Raw genomic sequence first — 19,307 nt, forward strand, 5'->3', positions numbered from 1 at the left:
GATGCCCGCCTCTCTAAACCCACGTTTCCGGTTACGCGCCCACTTCCGGGCCTCCTCGGCTTTCAATGGTTTTGGCGCGAATTTCCCAGCTCTTGGCTCCTTGGAGTATTTAAGAGGCAGCTTTGGTGAGTAGTGAAAGCTTTTAATCGGCCGGTGCGTCCAGCTTGCGGAGTGAGTTTTGTGGCCAGCGCGATGATTTATGGCAGTCTCTGCCGCTTTTATTTCGGGAGCGTGAGATGATTTTCTAGAGAGAGGGCTATCACTTTCGGGGCCAAGGATTGAACTATTTGATTCGCAAGGCCGGAGTGAATCCACGCCTGGTTCTTCAGTTCCTCCTTTCCCCAGCTCATTCTCCTCCTCATTCGTTTTCCTTAATATCCTGCGGCCCGTAGTAAGGCGAAGCGCAGCTCTAGAGATTAGTGTCTTTAGGCACTGATGTAACTTCGATCGGCAGCGTCACTATCCCGAGGCATTTGTCAGGAGGTAAACACAGCGTAGTTTGGTGTTTTGCCAGACTTGGTGCTCGCCCTGTGTGCCTATATAGAGCCCAAGACTGAGAGATTTCGTTTACACGAATTTCAGTACCCCGGTAAGGAAAACAAGACAGCTTAGGAGGCCTCCGTGTTTCCTACTAAGGGTAAATTCTTTAATGCAGTACAGAGTCTGGCCGCAAACTACGGTTCCAGGCCTATTTCTGCCCATTACTTCCATAACACGTTAAAGTATCGCTGAATTTTCCCTGGCCCCGAACAGACCGGTTTCTTTTAAACTGTTCTGCATCAGGCTTTTGCTGTTTTCTCTCAAATGCTTCATTCTTGGTCCTTTTGGCTAAATATTTCAAAGGATAATTCACATATTACTTTTTTTCCCTGCATACCGTATAGTATTCTTCACCCCTACAAATACATCAGGTCGAGATAGTCATTCACTTATTCGTCTTTTATAGCTTTTTCACATGGTATGTGATTTTATATAGCAGTTGTTTTCATGTCTGTCTCTACCCACTACTGCTAGTCTGTGGTTTCCTGTGGATTTAAAACAGGGAAAAATTTTTATTCCTTTTACATTTACATTAAAGTTTCTATTCTAGTTCCTTTACAACTAGCCTAAAAGTGATAGAAGACTATGACTTTTCTTTATTGAATTCTTACTGTGTTCTAAGCACTTTACGTGTTCTGTACAACATTTTAGCCTCACAGAAGCCTTTAACGTTGGTGCTTTTAACTTTAACCCATTTTATCAGTGGGAAATTGAACAAATTTACTTGCCTAAGATTGTACAGCTAGTTAAATGGCAGAGTCTGGATTTGGAACTAGGCCATTTATCCTTATCCCTGACTTGCTCTTGCCATTGGTTCTCAATCTGAGGTGCCTTCACACCAAGGAACATTTGATAATGTCTGGGGACAGTTTTGGTTGTCGCAACTTGGGGGGCTGCGAAGAGAGGGTGCTGACAACTAGAGACCAGAACTGCTGCTAAACATCCTACAATGCCTCCTCTACAACAGAGTTACCCTATCCAAAATGATACCCCGGAGGTTGAGAAACTTTTTGCGCTATGGTTTAGTGCCTCAAATAGGTATCGATAAAAATGATGCATCTCCTATTACTAGTAGTAAAGGACCAACTTTTATTCTTTTTTTTTTATTTTTACTTTTAATCAGTCACAACTGATTCTTTTGTACAGTACAACCCATAATTACTAGTCAAACCCATAGAGTATGTAACGCCAAGAATAAACCCTGCCGTGAACTTTGGGTAATAGGATATATCAGTGGAAGTTCGTAAGTTATAGCAAATGCACCACTCTGGTGTGGGATGTTGGTAGTGGAGGAGGCTGGGGGTAGTGAGTGGGTATAGAAGGTGTATAGGCACTCTATATACTTGCTGCTTAATTTTGCAGTGAACCTAAAACGTCTCTAAGAAAGAAAGTGGTGAGTATTTTTTTTAAATAAATTACTGGGAAAATGACATTTAAAAAGAATAAACAAAGCCAATTATAATCAGGTCCAAATACATACAATTGTTGCCAAATTGGGATAAAAGTTTCTAAATGGATACTGTCAGTTTCCATATTTAAAAGGACTGTGACAGTTTGTGAGTTAAATTTGGAGTAACAGTAAATTACATGTTCTTGAATAAGGAATATCAAGAAAAACTGATTAACAGAACCAAGCTATAAATAAGTGCCAGCTGAGAGAGACCATAAGCGCCCACAGACTTTTAGAGTGGAATGGAGTGGTAGAGGCTTGGGACAGCAGGTGGCGCTTGCTCTGGGAAGGTGGACAGACAGGAGAGCAGCTCAGGTAGAGGGCATAGTGCATGCATTGCTCCAAGTGTGTTCAGGAAATCATCAAGTCTAGCTAGAGAGAGAAAATCCTATAAGGAATAATGGGAGAAAACAGGGCTAGATTGTTAAGGAATGTAAATAGCATGGTAAAGAGTTTGGGTGTTGATATTAGGAAAGGATTTTTTTTTAACTTAAGAAAATAATGTATTTTGTTTCAGAATTTGGATCAGAAGCAACTAGGTGGGGCTGACTCCTGTCTTTTCCATGCAGGGTCAGCTGCAGCATATTTATTGGCTCAGGTACATGCCATGCTGGCAAGTTGGTGGTGGATGTTCGTTAGGAGTTCCTCTGGGGCTTTTGCCTGGAGCTTCAGTTCCCCTCAGTGTCAGCCATCCTCATAGCATGGTTAGCTGGGTTCCTAGAGCAAATATTATAATCATGATGAAGTTGCAACTGCCATGTTTTCATGTTTGGGCCAGTATCCTGGTACAGAATCATTTCCACCATATATTCTACCGCTGAAACATTACAGAGTCTGCCAGATTTAGGATAAGAGGACATGACTCCATCTCTCGATAACTGGAGTGAGAGAAGGACTTTGCACCATTTTTAATCTACCAAATGGACTGAGGACTAAATCTCAGTCCTAAGAGCCCTCTCTTGCTCCCTCACCCAGATAACTCTTCAGTGAACAACCTGGGCTGCTGTATATAGGGTAGCCTTCCGGGAGAGGTCCACAAGTGAAACTCACGGTGTTTGTTTTTTGAAGTAGAGGAAGTATCAGGGCATAGATGTCAGGTTGAGAAAATGAGGCATCTCAGGAATATAACACAAAAGACTGGGTGTAAAGCACCACATTGTACAAGAGCAGGGTAAAGCGTATTTTAGTTTCCACTGCTTTTTGTAAATGATCTTACAAGTAGTCCCCAAGTGTAGATTGTAATCTTTCAATTAATTATTTCCCCCTACTTTTGTTAATTTTACTGAAAAAAAGCTTGAAACTTTACTTCTTGAAATTTGAAAAACTAGATTTATCCAAAGTACCTCCTTTGTTATCTCTGAATTTTTAGAAAAGGAACGGTGACTGATACATATCTACCTGTATATGCCCAGAAAACACATATATGTGTGGCATACCTCATTTTATCACACTTCACAGATACTTTGTTCTTTACAAATGGAAAAGATGCATCAGCAAGTCATTTGACTTCATTTTTCCAGCAGCGTTAGCTCACTTCTGTCTCTCTTACATTTTGGGAATTCTTGGGTATTCAGACTTTTCCATTATTAACTATATTTGTTATGGTGATAGTGGTTGACTTGCTGAAAGCTCAGATAAAGGTTAGCATTTTTCAGCCATAAAGTGTGTTTTAATTAAGGTATGTACATTGGGGTTTTTTTTTTTAGACATAATACTATTGCATACTTAATAGACTACATTATAATGTAAACATAACTTTTACATACAAATGAAACCAAAAATTTCACTTTATTGCAATATTCACTTTATTGCAGTGGTCTAGAACAGAACCTGTAATATCTCCCAGGTATGCCTGCAAACACACATACGCACACACGCACACACACCTCCATGTATACTGTGCCTAACTTCTAAGTTACCTACCCCTTATGGTCTAATGCAAGAATAAATATCCTATTTCTCTGTTCCTTTTAACAGTAATAAGTTTGGTGATAAAGGACTATTAAATAGGGAAAAGGAGTCATTCTAAATGTCGTCATTGACATCTCCATCTATCCCTGTGCCTGTTTTGTAATTTGTGGGAGGATAGAGTAATCAGTATACTTCTGTGCCTTTTTAAAATGCAAATAGCCCAGGCAGTTATAGCTTAAATCCTTATGAGTGAACTTTCCACCTGAATTTCCACAGCATAGATTAAGAGTATCATCCTAAAGATTATTTCCTTTCATTTTTGGCAAAATTGAATGAGAAGTCCATTGGGCTTAAAATAAGAAGGCCTGCGTATTACTTTTCAAATTGATAATATCTGTGACCAGAGTAAAACAATTTAATACTTCATATTTCTATTTTCTTGGATCTAAGGATGGAGATAATGTTATTGTATGGGGGAGTATAAAGTAAGAGGTGCAAAAGCATTTTCACATAATTTTTCAAAGCCATAAAAATGAAGATATTTTAGGAATGAAATTGAGTTAGGCACACTTACTTTAATAATAACTGATGTTTTTTGTTTTGAAATATGTTTAAATGTTTTAAAGCAAATTTGCAACATTTATAGGTAGTTCTTTTTAACAAAATTTATTATGCAAACTTAAGCTTGTTTTTCTGTGTCCTCTTTATCTTTCCTGATTTTTTGAAGCACTGTTATGATTATTCTGTTTAATCAAGATGTCTAAGAAAGCAGTTGCTTCCAAGAAAATATCTCAACAGTTAAAAAGAAACCCAAAAAGAAAAATTGATGAGGAAATAGAGTTACCAAAGAAAAAGGTAATGAAAACATTGAGTTTATTATTCAGAACTTTGTGATTAAAAATATCATCTGTTCTATGTAAAGAAGTAAGTTCAGTTTTACTACAACTTGTAGTAATTCATATTATTATATGGGAACTGTTACAATATGATTTGTAAAAGTTCTCAGATGAAAATGATTTATCTCAATTTCTAAAGATATTGATCCCAGAATTATTTGTGGAGGAGCGGGTAATGGGGCATTGCTAGGTTTAAATGTGAAGACTAGAAATAAAGTATATACAGATTCCATGTTAAAAGATAGGAAATTTATGAGTTGGAGAAGAGAAAAAATTACTTTGGGAGGAATTTGCTTCTACCATAATTTTGTCCCTCTCTTCCAAAATTTTTATTATAAAATAATTTTTAAAATGTGTTTGTCCCTATATTGGACAATGCCTATGTTTTTTGTAGGTGAAGTATATAACACTATTTTCATAGACAGAGTGACTAATGATTTCTTGAAAACATTGTTTGACACTCTGTGGAATTCTATTATACGTTATCACCATTGTCCGGGAATTGCTTTAGTATATCCACTGCCTGTGATAAATGCACACTCCTGATCTGTAGAAGCAGCAATATACTTTTTTCTATCTAGCCAAAAGATGTATGAATACTCTTCAACATACAGGGCAAATATATTGCAAAAGCGGTATCTTTTTATCTGATGTTTAATTATGTGTACATGTGTTTTTTTCTGTAGGCTAGAAACACGGCAAAAAATAAAAATCCAAAGCATCTGCCTTCCGAAGGTATTTATTTTCTCTATCTTGTTTAACCTGTCTGTCTCAATACTATCTGTATTCATGAAAAAATTCTCAGCATCTTGTTGATGAATTCTGCAAAACATAGTGATAAAGAGCTGCATTCTCATTTTTGCAAGAGTAAATAGTACTGGTTAGTCAGTTATTTTCCTCAACTGAAATTTTACTTACCGCCTCTAGCAAAATAATGGTGTAGGATTCTAAATTGATAGGAACTAGAAAAAAATCAAAGGGTCCCACATTCTGAATTATTACGGATTTGTGACATGGAGGCACATCTACTGATTTCTCTTTAAAACAGATACACTTCTGGCCTACTACCATTGTACAAATTAGTTTGAAGCTACTGTCCAATTTTGTTTGGAGTAAATTAGTTTGGAGCGGTCATCTTTACTTAAGCATCACTTCATCGAAGAATTCCCTCCCTCATCTCACCAAGACCAAGCTCGGTCCTCTGGTGTTAGGTTACCACAATGCACATAGTGCACAGAACTTTTTCTTTTGTAATGCTTTGCATACTTCTAATAATAATAACTTAATCTCCCTTTTTTCCAAAACTGATCTTCAGCATATCTTTTTTGTTTATCCCTTATAAGTAGAACAACTTCAACCTAGGAGACATTGAATATTTTGTTTCAGTTGCCATTCAACATTTGGTAAAAGTAGCTTTCTAGTCTTCTCAATGAAGCTCTTTAATTTACATCATTTCTGGGGACCACACTTTTATATTGAATCCTAATGAGTGTAGCCTGGTTCTTTATTTAGAATTATCTTGGGTTTGTATCTGCAGTACCAGCTAGTAGTATTTTAGTTAACATAATAATAGATAGCATATTCATATTTGACACTTGGTGTATTATGGCTATGCAATAAAAAGGAAGTTAAACAGTTCTTGCAGTTTTATAATATTATATAATTCTTGTATTCTTATAATTCGATTATATTATATTATAATTATATTCTTATAATTCTATATAATTATATTCTTATAATTCTATTAGTTTTTTAAAGTAAATTTATACTTGAAACTCTTCTTAAGTAAAAACATAAAACTTCGATATTGACCAGAGCCTCTTCTTTTACCAGTAACAGGACAAAGAGAGCTTACTAATCTAAGGCAAGTAAAGATAGCATCCAACAAGAGAAAAACCTGGCAGCCTCTTTCAAAGAGTAGCAGAGAGCATTTAAAAACTATGATAGAATCAGTAATAATGTAAGTATGAAATTTTTTCACTCCTGATTTCTACTCATATTTCCTATAAACGATATCCTATTAACTGTCATTATTTATTTTATGGTGATAGGGTAGTATTCTCTTTCAGAAGAAAATACACATAATGTCTTTTGACGCTGTTTTCATAGCTAAGTTCATATTAGCCTTAAGCAGGACGTCTTTTCTAACTTCAGAAGCTTAGCAATTCATCAAAGAAAGAAAAACAAAGTCTATGTGGCATGACCTGCTATTAGTAAACATGACACATGTTCTATCACTGGGGATATTTAGCAAGAAGTTGAGTGGACTCGGCACTACTTGTAAGCTACGATCGTGCCAAAGGGGATACGACAATGGATTCTGCTGTTAAGAAACCAAACTCGTCTAAATTAATTACAATAATAAAATGTAATAAAAAGAACTTTGATTATATCTCTGCTTAAAACGTACTTAACATAAAATAAGAAGTGATTGATTCTTCCTGGCTAGTAAGAGACACATGAAAGAAATCAGGGAGAAAAAGCAAACATTATATTACTTGTGTTTTCAAATTACTATTTATTCAATATCTTTTTTCTTTTCCAGAGAAATTCTGAGTAACAATATTAGAGAACATGAACAAGTTCAGTATCATCTTAACTATCTGAAGAAAAGGTAATATAGTCATGCAATAGAAAATGGTTAAAATGTAATTAGTCTGATCTGTTCCTATGTTACCAGAACAGACGTTTGTGGGATATGAAGTTTTTCTTTCATTTTCGGTGTTCGTTGTTGCTGTTGCTGTTTTTATGTTTTAAGAAGATGAACAATTTGGAAATGTGTATTTCAAATGGCAGCTGCATGAGATTCTGAAGTTAAGAGAATTTATTAAAAAAAAAGTGAAAATCACAAAATGCCTATTTCTTACAGTTCATTATTTTATATTGGGATTTGAAAAAATATTTTGTCATTTTTAACTCCCTTGATCTTCATTCTGAGCAATTTGAAGTTAACAGTTTACCATTCTTGTCTGATATATATTTGGTGGCTCTGTTTTTTCTTCGCTTCATATGTTGCATTACATTGTTTTCATAAGCAGCAAATGTAATTCTCCCGGGCATTACTGGTCTCCATCTTGTGGCAACTCACAAATGGAAGCTTCTTTTCAAGCTTTCTTAACAGACCACTGCCTGTGATTTTGAGTGACTACTATTTGCACAACTTTTTCTTTTCATACAGAAATGTTCTGCATCTTAGTTTCACATTTGTCTGGAAATGTTCTTGACCTCGTACGTTATTCTTGGGATGTCTGAGCACAAATTCTGCTCACTTGAAGTATAATATCAACAATAGTAGCAAAACAGAAAGCCTGGGTGGGGGTGGGAGTTTGTGGAGAGGCTGAAGAGACAGAAGGACTGAGAGAAGCAAGTCTGCCACCTGCTTGTGGGAACAACAGCCTAATATTAAAGGGGAAGGAAATGTACTGAAAAGCCAGTATATAAGCGGGTACATAATAAAAGTGTAGCCATTTATTGCCTTTTTAATATAAAACAAATAAGTCATGTTTGGTGTGTGAATGAGAATATTTTATTCCATTAATACTCTTCACAGTGATCAATCACCCTGGGTCGTCAGAAAAGATTAAATTTTGTTCAACATTTAAGCTCCCTCTTTACCATGTAGCAGCTGTGGAGATACATATTTCAAAGACTGCTGTTTTCTCCTTTTTGCTTTCACAACTCAGTCTTTTGGTTTCCAAAGTAACAAATCTCAAGATACTTTTCCTTCTACTAATATATAGCAGAGTACTGCCACCGTAAATTGATTCTAGTTGGATCTCTGAATAAACTTTCCTGTAGTGGTGTTTTTCAAAGTATATTTGGAACACTTGTTTTTAAAGATACTCTAAATAAAAGTGATACATAGTGAATTATGTTTGGGTACATTAGCATATTATAAAAACTCTATAGTGAATAAATATACTTCTTTTTCTTTAACCTAGCACTTCCAAAATTGGTATTTACCACAGGAAGTCATTATTTCATGTATTAGTCTCATCTCTGCCTCTGGCCGCAGATTCATTCTTTGAAAAAAAAATTTTTTTAAATATTTATTTATTTTTGAGACACAGAGAGTCCGAAGTAATCTCCAGGCTCAGTGCTGTCCACACAGAGATGGACACAGGGCTCAAACCCATGAACCATGAGATCATGACTGAGCCAAAGTCAGACCCTTCACCCTGGCATCATTCTTTTAGACAAGTTGTCCCCTCTCACTTAGAACTGTAGACCTAGACAGATCCCTGTTTATCTCTTTAGCCTGGTCAAGAGGAGAAAAAGAACTTGTGTCCTCTTAGTTTCAGCTAGAAAATTCTGGGAAATGGGCTCTGATTGGCCCAGCTAAAGTGCTGCACCTGTCTTTAGACAGCATTTGTGGCAAGAGCTATCTGGAGTCATACAGACTGTATCACGCATGCATCTCAACCACTGGACAAGCACGGCTGCTAGTCAAACAAAATGGCTTAGCTACTACAGTTTCTAGATGAACATTCTTTGGGAAAGTCTGCCCTCTAGAAAAATGTTATAAATAATAGTTAAGTGTTGTTGGCATAGTCGGTTGTGTTCATATTACACTTTTATTTTAATGAGATTTTGTAAGAATCCTGCAAATCTGACCACTATGTAGAACATTTAGAATAGTGAGTGACCCAGGGTGCCTGGCTGGCTCAAGGGGAAGAGCATGTGATTCTTGATCCTCAAGGTTGTGAGTTCAAGCCCCACGTTGGGTGTAGAGATTACTTAATTAAATAAAACATTAAAAAAAAATAATGACCCTTCCACAGAATTAACAAACTTTTAGAAGACATTGTTCATAAGTGGATCTTTATTTTAATTAAGAAATGAAGAACTCCCCCCCCCCCTTAGAAGGACTTATACACATCGGTGTTTATTCTTAAACGTGATGGACTAGTGATTGGGTAACTGAAGTTTATCCTAACACTTTAATGAAAATTATGCTTGACAAGGTTTACATTACCTACATTCTTCTTTACAAAAATTAATATTTTAAATAAGATACCAGGAAGATGAGTTTTGGTTTTTACTATTGTTTAATTTGCCTGCAAATCTTAAGTTGTAGGGTTTTTGAGAATGCCAAAATGCTGCTATTCGGTAGATGCAACCAATTTCTTCCTTTAATTTGAGAATCAAATCTAGGAAGGCTATATTGCTTCTGGCTGTAAGTGAGGGTAATCATAGATTAGTTTCTATTGGTGATCTAATCAACCTGATTTGAAGGATTTCTTAGCCTTGTTGTGTTTCATTAACTTTTTTCTGTTTTTAATTTGTTTTTTAATCTTTTTGTTTTTAATTTTTTAATTTTTTCACTTCTTATATCTTTAGAAAGGATTTAACTTTAATATTGAATATATCATGTTTATAGCATATTTAATAATATTAAATATTCAACATTTAAGTATTCATGTTGATAGTACCTTTGACAAAGCACTTTATTTTTTTAATTTTTATTTATTTTTGAGAGAAAGAGACAGAGGGCGAGCGGGAGAGGGTCAGAGAGTGAAAGACACAGAGAATCCAAAACAGGCTCCAGGCAGTTAGCACACTGGGCTCGAACTCACAAAACAAGATCATGACCTGAGCTGAAGTCGGACATTCAACGAGTTGAGCCACCCAGGTGCCCCTGAACAAAGCACTCTCTAATCTTAATGTTTTATTTGCCTTAAACTCTATAGCACTCACTTATCTTTAAAGCCATCATTAGAGTAACTGATGTAGAAGTTCTTTTTCATTGGTCACATTGTTTGAGACAACTGAAATATAGAGTAAGGGTAATAATTATGACTTACAGAGTAGAGTTCCATCTCTTATTCAACAGTCACAATAAATCATAAAATTATGTGCTATAATAGTCCAGGAAACACTTTCAGAAGATACAAGGAAAGTTTTACTTTAAAATATGTATAAGTGAAATTATATAAAAATTAAATTGTATAAATAAATGTATATAATAAAAATGTTAAATGTGTAAAATAGGATTTTTTCCTTTCATGAAGCAGTTTAAGTGCCCTATGATTTGAGGTAAATCTTAATAAATTGAAAGGTTTAAAGATGATGTGCCTCAGTTTTTATGGGTGACTCACTGCTAATGTTAGTCACTCTTAATAAAAGAATATTATAGCCCTTGGGAATATGAGGGCAGAGAAAAGATGGCAACAGTACTTCAAATACAGCAGAACAAAAAACCCAAAAATAATGGTAAAAAAGTAAATATAATTATGTTTTTATTTTATCTCTAAGATTGCTACAACTGTGTGAAACTCTTAAAGTCCCTCCCATAAAGCTGAAGGATTTAACTAATGTGTCAAGTCTACTGAAAATGGAAAGGGCACAGCACAGAGCTAATGAAGAAGGTCTGGCATTATTGCAGGTATGCTATTTGAACAGAGAGTCCATATTTAGAGAGTTAGGACAAAGGGGAAGAGAACAAGAAATTTTTTAAATTATCATGATTTTCTCTGAGTAATAAATACTAGATATTAGAACAAGTTTTTCATTAAATTATTATTATTAGTCAAAAACATTTGCCTAAACTTTGGGCCTCTAAAGTTAAAAGTTAATGATTAACAATTCTATTTTTTTCATCTGACTTCAACCGAACTACTATTTTTGATTATCAAATTACAGGAGCTCATGACAAAATGCTATAGAATTTCAAAACATATTATATTAGTTTTTCTATCCTGAATATGGTACTTTATTGACAAGAAGAGCATGCTCTTTATTATTGTTGTTGTTTATTATCATTACAGCTAACATGTAATGAGGGCTTTCTATGCTCTTATAGTTATATCTCTTAATTCTTAAAATGACTGAAAGAGTTCTGTGCCATATGATCTCATTTTACAAATGTGAAAAAAGAGACATCTGATACTCTTAGCTAAGACTTACACAGACTGCTTCAAGTAATGATGTAGACCTTAGCCCAACTTCAGATTCTGATTCTCAGTCATTTTCTTTTAGAAGGTAATGGGAGATAACATTAGGTATCATGATTAATTAATTTCAGACTTTTAATTAGTCAATATTTGAGCATTTAAGAAAAAAGCAAACTTAGGGGGTTTATTAAATAGTTAGACCTTGTATCCCTTAGCCACTTCCAAGCAATTTGTGGATAGTGGTACATAGGTCTTTGTTAGTAATTCAGAGAATACAGTTTGGGTAGTAGTTTATGCAAGAAATGTGCGTGCCTGAGGATTTCTGATAATTCAGAATTCATAATTTATTCTGGTTTTTCCATATACTCAACATTGGATGGATTTGATTCTGAGCAACAAATTATATCTATTATTAATTATATGTATTATAATTTATATATATTATAAATTAATTATATGTATTTTAAATAGAAATGCCACTTTCTTTGTAGTATGAGATTATATCAAGTTTTTATCCCAGGGTTCATACTTTTCAAGAGTGTATATTCAGTACTGACAGTTCTACCATGTAATGAATAATTAAGTGACCTTAATATGGTTTGTTTTTTTTTAAATTTCAGCTTTATTGCTATCTTTATCATAAGATATTTGAAGTGTACGTTGTAGTGATTTAATACATATATACACATTGTGAAAGCACTCATTCCCTCATCTGGTAAATTCACACATCCATCATGTCACATGATTTTTTTTTAACTTTGTGTGTGGTTAGAACCTTTACGTTCTCTCAGTAAATTTTAAGTGTACAATACAGTTTTGTCAGTTATAATCACCTTGTTTCATCCTGGATCATCACACCCTATTCATCTTATAGCTGAAAATGTGTGCCCTTCACTAACCTCTCCCCATTTCCTTCATCCCCCAGCCCCTGGTAACCACTTTTGTCTCTTTTTTGTGAGTTTGACTTCTTTTTTAAGGTGGTTTTAAAGTAAATGATGGCAGATGTTATCTTAACATTTAATGTTTGCATAAATCACTTGAAAATGATGAGGGATAGCAAATGATACTGTGATTTTTATAATACTTGAAAGCATTTCTGTTTTACAGCAAAAACTGGACCTCCATGTGCCAAAAAGGTAAATTATATTAAATGGAAAAAAACCTTTTTCTGTACTCAACATCCCTGGCGCCAAGTGTGTAGGTTTTCCACGAAGGACTTTTCCAGTTCTCTGCAGACACCAACTAGGGGTCCTGTAATTTCATTCAATTCCGACACTACCTGGAATCAGTACAGATTTCCCAGGTTAAAGGCTCAGTCCCACAAGACTGCCCCCCACTTCAGATGACAGTTGCCCATCTACTCCTGTACCTCTGACCAACCAAGTGTAAATCAGGTATTGCCATGACCTCCTCCTCATGGTCAATAATTTGCTAGAACAGCTCACAGAATTCAGGAAGGCATTTTACTTATTATTACCAATTTATTATAAAGGATACACTCAAAGAGAGCTACATGGAAGAGATGCATAGGGCAGGGTGTAGAATAAGGGCACAGAGCCATGCTTCTTTGAACACGTTGACCTCCTAGCACCCCAACGTGTTCAGTAACCTAGAATTTCTCTGAACTCAGTGTTCAGAGTTTTAGTGGAAGCTTTATCACATGAGCATAATTGATTATTAACTAAACCTCCACACCTTCTCCCCTTCTCAAGACATCAAGAAGTGGGACTAAAAGTTTGAACCCTGTGATGGCATGGTTGGTTGCTCTGATAACCAGCTTCCATCCTCTCTGAGTCGTTCATTAGCATAAAGTCAGGTAAGGTTGCATATGGCTTATTATGAATATCAAAAGATACTACTGTCAGGTGCCTGGGTGTCTCAGTCAATGATTAAGCTTTGGCTCAGGTCATGATCTCATAGTTTGTGAGTTTGAGCTCTGTGCTGACAGCTCAAAGTCTGGAGTCTGCTTCGGATTCTGTGTCTCCCTCTCTCTGACCCTCTCCCACTCACATTCTGTGTCTCTCTCTCTCAAAAATAAACACTAAAAAAATTGTTTTAAAAAGATGCTGCTGTCACCCCTATCACTTAGGAGATTACAGGCATTTTAGAAGTTCTGTGCCAGAAACCAGGGATGCAGACCAAATACATATTCTTTATGTCACAACAGTACAACAGTCTCGGGTTTGCTTGCTTGCCATTCAGCTACTCAATGGAAGCACTGTTGGCATTTTGGGTATAAGAGTTCTTCATTGATGTAATAGAGTCTTTGAACTAGATGTTTGTAGTTGTTGTTTGTATACATCAGTTTGCTGCTATGTCTCTTATTTAGAACCACTGCTTTTCCCCCCACTGTAGCCTAGAGTTATTCTTGATGATGACCTTCCAAAACCTCTATCAGCTAATGAGTAACAGAAGTTGTATTCATTCAACAACAGGGTGTTGATTGAGCTGTCTCACTCAGTGATGATGATACTGGGGGAAAGGCAGTGATGAGCAAAGTCTGAGCGGCTCTGAGAAGGTGGAATAGGAACGGCTGGGTGTTAGTGTTTTAAACTCCGTGGATCTCCACATAAGAACAGAATCATAGAATATCCTAAGACTTAGAATAAGAAAATATAAAAAGGACAAGAAATAATAATCCACAGATAACAAAAGCATACCAAAAACATGTGTTCACAAAACAGATGGAACACTAACCTAATTGTCAAGCAAACTGAAAGAAATTCAGAAAAACCATCGAAGGCATAGAAAAAATCATGTCTGTATTAGAGATACCAAAAACAAGCTACAGAATTCAGGAAAGAATTAGCAGTAAGTAAAAGAAAGAAACCTTTCAGATGTACAGACTAAATTAGAAGGAGAATTAAATACAACAGATAATGCTTAAAATAAACAGAAAGTAAAATAAGGAGAAAATTTTAAGAATCAAAAAGAGACACTAACATTTTTAAAGGTGTTGAGTAAGTGTGACAAATGTAAGAGCTCAGCAAAGAAGATACAGCATAGGTAGAATAGGGATACACAAGAAGATAACCAACAACATAATTTTTTAATTACAATGGAAATTTGTAGTCCTTCCATTAATACTGTTTTCAATGCTGCTATTCATTCCCTCTGTGGTGGGTCAAATGGTGGCCCCACAAATGAGATGCCCAAGTCCTAACCCTGGAACTTGCAAATGTGACCTTATTTGGAAAGAGTCTTCCCAGTATAATTAAGGATCTCAAGATGAGATCATCCTGTATTATCTTGGGTGGGCCCTAAATCCAAAGGCAGTTGTCCAGCAAAGAGACAAAAGTATTCTTGTAAGACGCAGAGACATGGAGGACATCTGTGGAAAAAACAAAAACAAAAACAAACAAAAAAACAAATACAGAAAATGGAGCACTGCAGCCATCAAAGCTGAAAGAGACAAGAGGATTCTCCCTTGAGATTCCAGAAGGATCTGGAATCTGCCCTGCCAACACCTGGCTTTGGATATCTACCCGCCAAAACTGAGAGAATAAATGTCTGTCATAAGCCACCAAGTTTGTGTTTGTTACAGCAGGCACAGTTAGGTAATACATGTGCCTTAACATATAGTGGTATTGGACAGTGCTCTCAAAATCCAAAAGCCACGTTAATTCAGGCTGTGAAACAGGTGAAACTTGGCCACTACTAGTTTCTAGTACAAATAAAGTGAAAGTAACCAAAAAACTTGTAGTGGAAAACAAGAGATGAAAAGAGACTTCATATGCCCTTATTGTAATGACCAGAATGTAGAAGATGGACAACAACAAATGCAGATGAGGATGCGGAGCAACAAGAACTCACATTTCTAGCGGGTGGGAATGCTAAATGGACAGCCACTTGGGAATGTAGTTTGGCAGTGCCTTACAAAATGAAACCTGCTCTTACCACACCATCCAGCAAACATGCTCCCTGGTATATTGCACATGGATGTTTGTGGCAGCTTTGTTCATAATCTCCAATAGTTGGAAAAGTCCAAGATGTCCTTCAGAAGGCAAATGGATAAACTGGCACATCAGACAATGGAATATTATTCACCACTAAAAAGAAATGAGCTATTAAGCCCTAAAGAGCCATAGAGGAACCTTAAATGGATATTATAAATCATAAGTGAAAGAAGCCAAACTGAAAAGAGTACACATACTGTATTGTTGCAACTATATGATATGACAATGCTCCAGAAACGAGAAAACGAGAGAATAAAAAGACGAGTGATTGCCAGGTGTGTGTGTGGTGGGGGGTAGAGATGAACAGGCAAAGCACAGGAGCTTTTTAGGCCATTTGTCCTGGGGCTCTGCCAGAGTCACACAGATCTTCCAGGATATCTGATTGTAGCAGTTTTGCTGAGTTTTTGAGGAAATGCTCTTGTACGTGGGGTATATATATGTCCTTGTTCCAGAGAAATTAATTTTCCTTATAATGCATTATTATATTGGTAAGTTTCTAGGAAGTCTGCTTTTTGAAAGAAAAAGAGAAATATACCAGTTTCTTCCAAGTGTTTCAATATATGAGGTATTTAAAAAATATGTATAGCTACATGAATACCCATTTGGGTTTCAATTAATTATATATTCAGTTTAAATTATTAACTTTCTCTTTCGGACTTAGGAAGAAATAGATAAAATACTAGAGACCATAGAGTCAATGACTGGGAATATTCACAGCCTCAAGAATAAAATTCAGATTCTGACAAGTGAGGTGGAAGAAGAGGAGGAGAAAGTAAAACAGGTAATTGTTTATTAATCCATTGCTAGTGTGGGGATAAAAGTTTTAATGTTTACTTATCACCAAGACAAATTTTGAATGTAAGTAGAAAGAGAGGGACCTTTTGAAATAATCTGTAGCTTTCTTTTTCAACTTTAGGCATTTCACATAAATGCTGGGGTACTCTGTCTTCCAGAACTTTCTCAGAAGAGTCTCAAAGCACCCACACTTCAGGTAAATGCCAATTTACTATATCACTATATCATCAGTTATGAATTGCATATATAAAATCATAATTTCCTTTTCCTTTTTATAAACAAATGAAATACATGATTTAAGTTTTTAGTGAATGCTATTTTTCTCATTTGACAAAATGGTTTGAACATCTTTGTGAGCATCTTTCTTGTAGATCTGCCTCATTCTTGTCAATACCTCTATAACATTCCATTATATGAATATACAATTCTATAATTTGTGAATTACTAGGATAAAGAGTATTTGCAATTATTTGCTCAGTACCCCCTTATATATGCATCTTTACATATTTGTGTGGTCATAAGTGTAGGATAGATATCTGGAAGTAAATTCCAGCAGTTGAGTTTGTTTACACTTCTAACAATGGCCTACAACTTTTTGTAAAATAGTGCTGTGTTATTTGTAGCTGACTGTATGCTGGTATCTCCCTTCACAGGTTCCCAGTAAGTATCACAGTGTAAATGTTTATAAACGGGCACCTGGGTGACTCAGTCAGTTAAGCATCCAGTTCTTAATTTTGACTCGGGTAATGATGTCAATGATTTGTAACATCAAGCCTCCTGTTGGTGCGGAGCCTGCTTGGGATTCTTTCCCTCCCTTGCACTCTGCCCCCACCCCCCGTCTCTCTCTCAAAATAAATAGACTTTAAAAAATAATTTAAAATAGTCTTACCTGTAATGCATTTTGGGTGAAAGGAGTAAATGGACAGAATAATACAAATTTGAAAGAACAGGAATGAGTTGATGAGTACTGACGTTTGGGTGATGGAAATATGAGGTTTATTGTGCCATTGTCTCTAAATAACATACATCTGACATTTATCATAATAAAGGGTTAAAAACGAATTGTAGAGGGGAATATGGTCAAAGGTATAAACTTCTAGTTATAGTATCAGTGTCATGGAGATGTAATGTAGAACACAGTAACTAGTCAATAATACTGTACTGTATATTTGAAAGTTGCTAAGAGTAAATCTTAAAAGTTCACAAGAAGAGTTTGTAGCTATATATGGTGAAGAGTGTTAACAAGACTCACTGTGGTGATCATTTTGCAGTACATAAGGATATACAAATATCACATTATTGTGTTGTATACCTGAAACGAATATAATGTTCTATGTCAATTATATCTCAATTCTCACAAATTTTAAACTAATTATACTATTTTACCCACAGAAAGAAATTCTAGCATTAATTCCAAACCATAACGCTCTTCTGAAGGACTTGGATGTTCTCCATAATTCATCCCAAATGAAGAATGTGTTAACTTTCATTGAAGAAGCCTATAAGAGACTGGATGCCGTGTAGAGTTTTTTAGACTGCTCCATATTAGTGTTTGTGAACTTATAAAACTGCTACCGGTGATGATATTGCAGAGGGTCAGTCTTCAGCATTTATTTCCAGTATGCACTGAAAATCAGCCTTACAGATCTCTTAGCATCTAATGGCCTAAAAACTATTTTGATTAGTTGCCCAAACTAGGAACTCACATTTCTGTTGCTGTATTTCTGTTTTTTTGCCTGAAACCATGAAACAAGGAACTGCCCCAATCTCATGATTTATAGTGGCTGAATAGAACTTATTTATTGGTTAGCGCAGGGGAAATGTGATACTGTCATGTATATAGTGTGTGTAGTACCTGGTACATAAACACATAATTGTTAGCATTATTATTCTTTACCTCATGACTTGCATTTTCTCTGTGGTTATCTGAAACTTGAGAAATCTCCAAATGCCTTTATTCTTTTACATAATTCCCTAGACTTTTGTGGCATAATTAAAATTTGCCAGGTGTCTTTACCTTTGGAGATAGCATGACCATTTTATTTCTTTGGTTGGGTTACTGACAATGTTGAATATTTTCCACTATCCTCAAAGGATACTTTTATTTAAAAGGAAACTAAGCCCATTTATCCCTTAAAAGAAAAATTAAACAAAAAAAAACTTTCTATATACCTTTTCTTATTGTAATAAGTATATGTGAATAAATTATCATTTGAATATATTAGAAATCTTTTCTGGTCACTACAGTATATTGTCTGATTTGATTTTACTTATTTGTAAAATAAAATAACTGCAGTTTCTCAGGCACCTGGGTGGTTCAGTCAGTTAAATATCCAATTTCAGCACTGATCATGATCTCACAGCTCATTAGTTGGAGCCCCACGTCAGCCTCTGTGCTGACAGCTCACAGCCTGGAGCCTGCTTTGCATTCTGTGTCTCCCTCTCTCTCTGCCCCTCACCCACTCATGCTCTGTCTCTCTCTCTACCAAAAATAAATAAACATTAAAAAATAAAAAAAGAAACAAGTGCAATTTCTCACTGATTTTCTTTCTAGCCTAGACTATTTTGTCAGTTAAGGTAGAAGGTGCCGTAATTGTGTTGATAACCCTCCAGGCAGAAACACAGCCTTAGTTAAACAAGTTTGGTTTAAAGCTCGTTGCAGTAAAGGAGACCACACTGTCCTGTGGAACCCTGGGGAACTTTAGTAAAAGGGTCAAAAGGAACATCCTCTTAGGATAGAATGGTCAAGGAAAACATTAATGGATCTTAAAGGAAAAATCTTCAAGAAAGGTAACCTGCAGTGTAGCATTTAAACGAATAATTTTGCTGTACTTTGTGCTACATGCCAGGCAAAGCAATACTTTAC

The 19,307-nt window shown here is 35.6% G+C and overlaps 1 protein-coding gene across 1 annotated transcript; it reads left to right on the forward strand.

Moving 5' to 3' along the window:
- The first annotated feature begins 54 nt into the window (after nucleotides 1-54).
- Nucleotides 55-18,669, forward strand: CENPQ (centromere protein Q). The gene is made up of 9 exons (XM_029944311.1): nucleotides 55-125; nucleotides 4,629-4,756; nucleotides 5,484-5,532; nucleotides 6,631-6,757; nucleotides 7,343-7,411; nucleotides 11,053-11,182; nucleotides 16,308-16,427; nucleotides 16,563-16,637; nucleotides 17,834-18,669. The coding sequence occupies exons 2-9, from the start codon at nucleotides 4,658-4,660 to the stop codon at nucleotides 17,963-17,965; spliced, it is 801 nt and encodes a 266-aa protein (XP_029800171.1). The 5' UTR covers nucleotides 55-125; nucleotides 4,629-4,657; the 3' UTR covers nucleotides 17,966-18,669.
- Nucleotides 18,670-19,307: the final 638 nt, after the last annotated feature.

This window comes from Suricata suricatta, chromosome 7 (assembly GCF_006229205.1).
Source record: "Suricata suricatta isolate VVHF042 chromosome 7, meerkat_22Aug2017_6uvM2_HiC, whole genome shotgun sequence".
NCBI lineage: Eukaryota > Metazoa > Chordata > Mammalia > Carnivora > Herpestidae > Suricata > Suricata suricatta.

Excerpts from the sequence above, each read along its gene's own strand:
- CENPQ (XM_029944311.1), top strand. The coding sequence starts at position 4,658 with ATGTCTAAGAAAGCAGTTGCTTCCAAGAAAATATCTCAACAGTTAAAA. Across the intron at positions 7,412-11,052 it reads CTTAACTATCTGAAGAAAAG|ATTGCTACAACTGTGTGAAA; the intron begins GTAATATAGTCA and ends TTTATCTCTAAG. Across the intron at positions 11,183-16,307 it reads AAGGTCTGGCATTATTGCAG|GAAGAAATAGATAAAATACT; the intron begins GTATGCTATTTG and ends TTTCGGACTTAG.